This window comes from Pieris brassicae, chromosome 6 (assembly GCF_905147105.1).
Source record: "Pieris brassicae chromosome 6, ilPieBrab1.1, whole genome shotgun sequence".
Lineage (NCBI taxonomy): Eukaryota > Metazoa > Arthropoda > Insecta > Lepidoptera > Pieridae > Pieris > Pieris brassicae.
This window is the reverse complement of record NC_059670.1, coordinates 8971623-8978551: the sequence shown is the minus strand read 5'-3', so window position 1 is coordinate 8978551 and position 6929 is coordinate 8971623. Positions and strand designations below refer to the sequence as shown.

General features: G+C 32.9%; 2 protein-coding genes across 3 annotated transcripts; one reads left to right on the top strand and one right to left on the bottom strand.

The window, feature by feature from the left end:
- The first annotated feature begins 2267 nt into the window (after positions 1-2267).
- On the top strand, positions 2268-4146 carry LOC123711226. Of its 2 annotated transcripts, XM_045663713.1 has the most exons (7): positions 2268-2569; positions 2642-2879; positions 3062-3221; positions 3383-3493; positions 3637-3671; positions 3735-3789; positions 3874-4146. In XM_045663713.1, the coding sequence occupies exons 1-7, from the start codon at positions 2394-2396 to the stop codon at positions 4077-4079; spliced, it is 981 nt and encodes a 326-aa protein (XP_045519669.1). In that variant the 5' UTR covers positions 2268-2393; the 3' UTR covers positions 4080-4146. The 2 variants fall into 2 exon arrangements, with proteins under 2 accessions (XP_045519669.1, XP_045519667.1); XM_045663711.1 differs by having other exon boundaries at positions 2269-2569; positions 3637-3789.
- LOC123711227 (lys-63-specific deubiquitinase BRCC36-like) lies at positions 4137-6872 on the bottom strand. Its single transcript, XM_045663714.1, has 6 exons — positions 6516-6872; positions 6164-6374; positions 5990-6087; positions 5788-5898; positions 5506-5652; positions 4137-4304 (listed from the first exon to the last, which is right to left on the bottom strand). The coding sequence occupies exons 1-6, from the start codon at positions 6615-6617 to the stop codon at positions 4179-4181; spliced, it is 795 nt and encodes a 264-aa protein (XP_045519670.1). The 5' UTR covers positions 6618-6872; the 3' UTR covers positions 4137-4178.
- Positions 6873-6929: the final 57 nt, after the last annotated feature.

Sequence of the window (6929 nt, the reverse complement as noted above, 5' to 3'; positions counted from 1 at the left end):
CGAATTTAATATAATAAAGCTATTTCGTTAAAATACACCCCGTTACGAAATGGATTAAAATTAAACTTAAGTATACATAAGGATTGTATTCTTAGGGACTCAGAAAAAATAAGTAAAATAAATCTGGAAAGTCCATAAACTATATATCTAGTTTTATATTAGGTGATTTCGGGTTCTACTTTATAATTTTTTGAAATGAAATTTAGTAAAAACACAGTTCTTTTTATAAAACAAGTTTCCTTATATACAAGAACTTTTTATCTTATATATATTTTAATGTTATGTTTATTCAAGTATTGTATATCGATATTGTAACATAGGAAACTCGGCCTTTTAAAACGGCCTCGGCCTTGTTAGCGATAAGGCCGCCAGTTGCCTAATATACCTAATACCTTATTTAACCAGGGTTATATATATTTAAGATAATGAAGTGTAAATAAATAAAAATTGTTAAAATGATTGTAAAGACAACAAAGACCGACAGAAAATTCCGCATAAAATGTATTTTTTAATGTAATTACATAACTTCAATACACTTATTAGATAGGAAAAGTAACATTACAGTAACTTTTAAAAAATGTTTTTCATCTACCTTATTATAATTTTTTAATAGGACAAGAATTAAATGTTTGATATTAATCGGTTCATTGTTTATATTTGTTTCAATTTCCTTAGACTGCAAGTTGTTTTAGCTTAGTTTGTGCGTTCACCACAGCTTTCCTTTTTTGTTTTTCGTGATCAGTCAAATCTTGAATATTTTTTTGTCTCTTTTTTATTACTAAAGTTATTAAGGTATTTTACCCTTAATAGGTTTTCTAAGTGGATGGATACAGATGTGTCTCAAATCCTCTTTCCTAAAAATTTACTTAATTTAGATAATGGGGATAGGGACGGCCGGCTGTCACTACATGGCCTTTGAAAGACAATTCAGCGTCTATTTCTATGACCAGGATCCTTTTTCTACTTGTTTGTGTCATTGGTACTTTTTTAATCGTGAAGTGCGGGTCGTTAAACTTATGCTTGCCTGCCATTGCATTGGTTTTGTGAGGCGCAAGATCCAATATACAATTTTCTATTTTGGTTACCTCCTCTCCCGTGACTCCGATCATCAGCAGGACATTTGAAAAAAATAAAAATACCATCATGATAATAAATCGGACGCTACGCGATTTACAACATAAATATGATACTTCTAAAACCTAACGCTAAGCACTGAATACTACTTATAAATAAATTGATGCTCCTAATAACTAAACCGTTACTGTAGGACATACGAAAAAGGGCTATCTTTAATGGATATTTAATGAAACAATAGGGCTTTCTCTAATTTATGAAATTTTCCCATTCCCATTAGTTCGAAAATCGAATCAATGAAGTCACTTGCACTACCATTACTATATAATCAGAATGTTAACAGTGCCGGTGCTTCACACTTTACAGAGGGGCTGGGACGAGATAAATTGCCTATGGCAATCTTTTGAGCTATAGTACAGTTTCGGTGCGTGCTAGGCTTTTGGCCGTGGGTACGCTTGAGGCCGGCTATTGGCTTCACGATTACCGTTCGTCAATTACAGGAACATTTCTGGAGCCTGACCCGCTCTGAATCGCAACCTGTCTATGGCTTGGGGCTCTGGTCTGCGCTCCTCATAAATGTCCCTGTGGCAGTGATGTCGACAAGCTAGGACATCACGGACTGTCATGCCATAAAAGCAAAGGCCGCTTCTCGAGACACGCCGCACTTAACGATATCAAATGCCAGTCCCTTCCCACCGTCAGCGTTCCAAGTCTACTTGAGCCGACTGGTATTGCAAAAGACCGGACTGGTATGACTTTGATTCCATGGAAGATGGTCGGGGTGCTGGTATGGGATGCAACCCGTTTAGACACGCTGGCCCCGTTCCATCTACTTTGAACAAACAACAGAGGTGGTGCGTCTTGTGAAGTGGGTCTTGGTCCGTGGGGTCCTAGCGCTATAAGGGTTTTTAAGGAAATAGCTAAAAGGTTAGTCGACATCACACGAGACCGAAGACTACAGGCAGCTACCTCGGACAAATAATTAGTGTAGCTATTCAAAGGGGAAACGCTTAGTAGCTAAAGGAAGTATCTTCGGAAGCTTGCTTAAAGGGCCTCCTATTAATAATATATTTTAGTTATTATATTTTAAAGTTAGTTATTGTTTTTTGTTATATTCATCTATATAATTATATCCTAGTACATTATTACTTAAACTTGACAGTTGAAAGTGACAAGTCCCGATTATGAAAAATAAACCTTTGAAATTTTTGAATTAAAAACAAACAGTGACTAAAATAAATTATGGACTTAATATAATAAAAATAGAGTTATATGATACTCAATATTTAAAAAATCTGACGAAATACAGATTTGTAAACATGCTCTCACTTTTTAAAAAAGTTTTTAAATTTAATTCTTCGAAAAGTACTGAAACCTCTCTTTGTACTAAGTCATTGCTTTTTGTGATAATTGCTAATGTTTTAGAAGATGTTTTGTTTTGGAAAAAGACGTGGTTATCTTTGTTGTTCATCTTTTATTTTCATCTTATTTTCTTGTAAGTTTAAAGTATTGAAGAATTTATAAATGTTTGATGGTAAAACCCTTTTTAATAACCGAGTTTTTTTAGAGTGTGCTTTTATCGTCAATTTGATCTATTTCGTATGGTATGTGGATTATCTATTTTCATTATAATTATTGATGCCTTGGAATCATGGCTAAGGTACAAACATAGAACAACTTGTCTCAAGCGTTTAGCACAACAAAATGACAACAATAAATTATCATCTATTTTGATTCAAACATACTCATGGATGCAGAATCAAATGTTTTACTTATTGGACCTGCGTGGGAATAATCCTACCAAAGTAAGTTGAAATGTAATCAACTGATCACTTTTTTATAATTTTACTCATTTATAAGTAATTAAATTAATTTTTTGTTGCACCCATCATCTGTCTAACTTTAATATCATAATAATATAATGTGTTGATGATAATAATATAATGAATGCTACTCTCTGTGGTATATCTTTCTATTTTCTTTCTAGACATTTTTAATATTGGAAATAGTTTTTGGTACAATTTTCATGACTGGCAGATACATAAGTGGATATACATTGATGTACATTTTCTTTATGCTACTGATGACTTTAAATAAAACTTTGCCTCCTTTGTCTATACTGATAAAAAAAATTCGACAACCAGCAGGTATGACTGTTTATATAATATACATAGTAGTTGAGCTTATGCTTTACTAAATGAGAATTTCACATACGGGAAATCTGTTCCATTGTACCAGTTTTATGAATAAGAATAACAGTTCTATCTCATTTATTTGTAAAAAAAAATATTATAATATTTTTTTACAGAATCTGAATTTGAATTGGAAGGTCTTTTGCCAGATGCAACAGCTGCTAATTTAGATCTACTCTCTATTGAAGCTGAAATTAAACCACTATATGATGACAAACAGAGCTTAGGTCTGTTTTTAATACTATCACAACATAACACTATACTTAGTTTGCATATGTGAAATCTGTTTGAACATGGCCCTTCCCAAACCCAGAAAGGGTCTGGTGTTTTGGATGCCTGTCTTATACTTTATATATCACCTACATTTCAGATTGTTGGAAACCTGAAGATTTACCTACAGATGATGTAAGTGATAGTTCAGATAATAGTAGCTCTCTAGTAACAAATTTATCCATGGAAAAATTACAGACATTAGGCAACGGTGAAGAATCAGACTCCAGTGAAGATGAATATATTCCACAGGGTATGTTCAAAATTTTATTTTTCTTATTAGTTTTTATATAGTCAGTAATAAGTTGTCAATTACAACTATGAAATTAAATTTCAGGTGTACATCCTGAACAGTATAGGACATCAATGGAGGTACAACCTGTTGGTACATGGAGCAGTTCTGCATTCAATGTTATATCTTCCTTAGGAGGGGCTGTAGCAAATATAGTATATAGTTCCAATGAAGAAAAGAAAAGAAAAAGAGTATCAAGTATTGATTCATCTGATGGGTTTGAAATGGTAGATAAAAATGATTTTATGTAAATGGATAATTAATATCTGTATATATTTATTTTAAAAGTACAATAAAATAGGGTGGTTCAAAAATTTAAACAAATTGTTTTACTTATCAAAATATATTTTTTATATATTACAAGGCATATTATCTAATCTGGACATTAAATCTTGATGATGCTTCTTTAAAGCTTTCAGACGCACACTATTCAAGGCATTCCTTGTTACAAGTGCCTCAAGCATTGGTCTTGATACCTGAAACATTTTATCAGTGTAATAAATAGTTCAAAAAATATATTCATTAGCCATTTTTTAAAGCTGTTTAAAAATATTTTTATAAAAACTACTGAGCTTAAATTTAACAACAATTTAAGATTATATACAGAGTAACTAGGGAGCTAGCTAGCATTTAAGGATATGACTTGCTTGTATTTCATATGAATAGGAATTTAAGTTACAATACAACAAAAAATGTCTTTTTCTAAAAGGTTGAATTGGTTCGGAACTAATTAAGTGACGCTGATTCCACATAGTGGTGGTGCGCGGCAAAAACTGCCTTGAGAAACGCTCAGTTGTGCATCACGGACGTGGAGGTGAAACGGATTGTATTTTTTTAAATATAATAGGAGGCTCATCTGATGTTAAGTGATACCGCCGCCCATGGACACTTACATTGCCAGAATGCTCGCAAGTGCGTTGCCGGCCTTGGAATTGGTACGCTCTTTTCTTGAAGGACCCTAAGTCGAATTGGTTCGGAAACACTTCAGTGGGCAGTTCCACATAGTAGTGGTGCGTGGCAAGTTTTCTAAGGCAAAAACTGCCTGCACCCAACATCTCTACGGAACGCCAAGGGATCAAGCCGCACGGGAAATGTCTGCTGATGGCGACTCAAATCGTTTATTGAATACGGTTAAGCGGAAGGAGCAGGCAGGAGCCCCCCAGCTCCCGACCAGAGTTGAGAACAGTACTCCATGTTGGGCCGGATTGAAGTACCGTACTAACCTACTAAGTAGCTTACTACTTAGTAGGTTAGTAAAGGTCGGAGTCCTAGATGCCTGCCTTTTTGATTTTTTTTTATTTTGACAAGGTTTCTAAATATCAGCCTTAAAGTCGGACACATGCAAATAATTTAGTACACATTTTTATTTTTAAGGCAGTGTCAATTGAAAATGCAGCGCTAGCATGATGACAGACATTCCTTATCCTTTAATTTTCACTATTAAAAAAGTCTGCCGCATATATGATTTATATAGATATTTTGCTTGCCAGCTTTAGCTATAATATGTATTTGGTTTCTAATTATTTAAATCACAATTCACAACAACAACTATCTTGATGTGATTATCATAATTGTAAACTGAACTTTCATTATAACAAGGTAGACCAACTTTTAGTAAATACCCAAATTTTTATTTCTTAGTCATCATAGTAATCTATTTCTTACAATTATACATACCTTTTCTACTATGTGCCCAATAGCAATAGTTCTCACAGCGGTGTTGTGCTGATTAATAATTATATCATCTGTTTCTATTTCTCCAGCTTCCAATTTAAAAGCTTCATCTTCTTCTTCTTTTAGAGTTGTGGGTAATTGAGTAAGTATCTATTACAAGAAATCACTTATTAGATAGTGTTTGTCACAAAGTAACAAAAATGTAGTAAATACAAGGCAATCACATAATTATAGTATTATATATATATAAATGATGGTAAAAGTTAACGTAATATTAATTCTTACTTCAAAATTATTTTTTGTTAAGGAATCATTACAATTTGTAATTTCCAATTCTATCTCACACCGTCCCTGGCTTGATCCTTCACTTACAGATTGAAAGCAAGTAATTTGAACCTAAAATACATTGAAAGTGATTAAGCTTATTAAATTATTGATGGAATGTCATTGCAAAGTAAAGGATCAAGTAAAGCATCTCAATATTTACCGAAGGGGCTTTTGCAGTTTGGTCTGAGAGAAAGACTGCAAAAATGATGCCAACAAAGCTTGAATCCATTCTTTGATACATGAATTGAGTAGCTAAGTCTAAAATATAATAATAATAATAATAGTCAGCTTTGTCTTTTATTTAAAAGTATCATTAATTAAAATATGAACTTGCCAACATGAGACGGCCAAACAGTAATATGAGGATGAGAATGGTACCACCCTACAACTCTTAATGGTCTCCCAACTTCAGCTGCTAGTTCTTCGGCTCTAAGAGTTGCTTGTACAAGTTGTTCTTCTGATATTTCAACTCTGTCTGGTTTTTTGTCTAACCTTCGTAATATTACTGACGATACAATAGAGACTAAGGTCCCATTATTATGTACCTAATAATTAAATGTTATATTTAATAGAATAATGTTTATATGCAATTTATTAAGTATAGAACCTTTCACATATCTAACTTGGTGATGGAAACAGTAACAGTCAATCCGCTAGGTAATGGTGGAATTTGGTTGGCCTCCTACCTCCCCAATTAACAGTCCCATAATTTCCTCTTTCTCAGTTGAAAGAGCATGTTGCACACACACCAAAGCTACGTCGGTTGATAATAAAACTTTATTTAACATTTTCAGGATTTAATTCTTACAGCCGCTTTCTATGTTCTAAAATCGATATATAATCTAAAAAAAATTGTTGTAACTATGAACCAAATCTACAAATAATTTTAATATTGTTAATTTTTTTTTTTTTTTTTTTAATAATTTTATGGCCTGGTAACGAGACCTTTAAGCCAAGTCTTATTTACGGTCACTAATTCACATGTTATTCTATCGTTTCACTTGTTTTCTTAAATCTTCCCCACGGTATTTTTGATGTATTTATATAATTGATGTAAACTTCTTGCTTAAAACTATCAGCCATAACTTGATGACATTGAA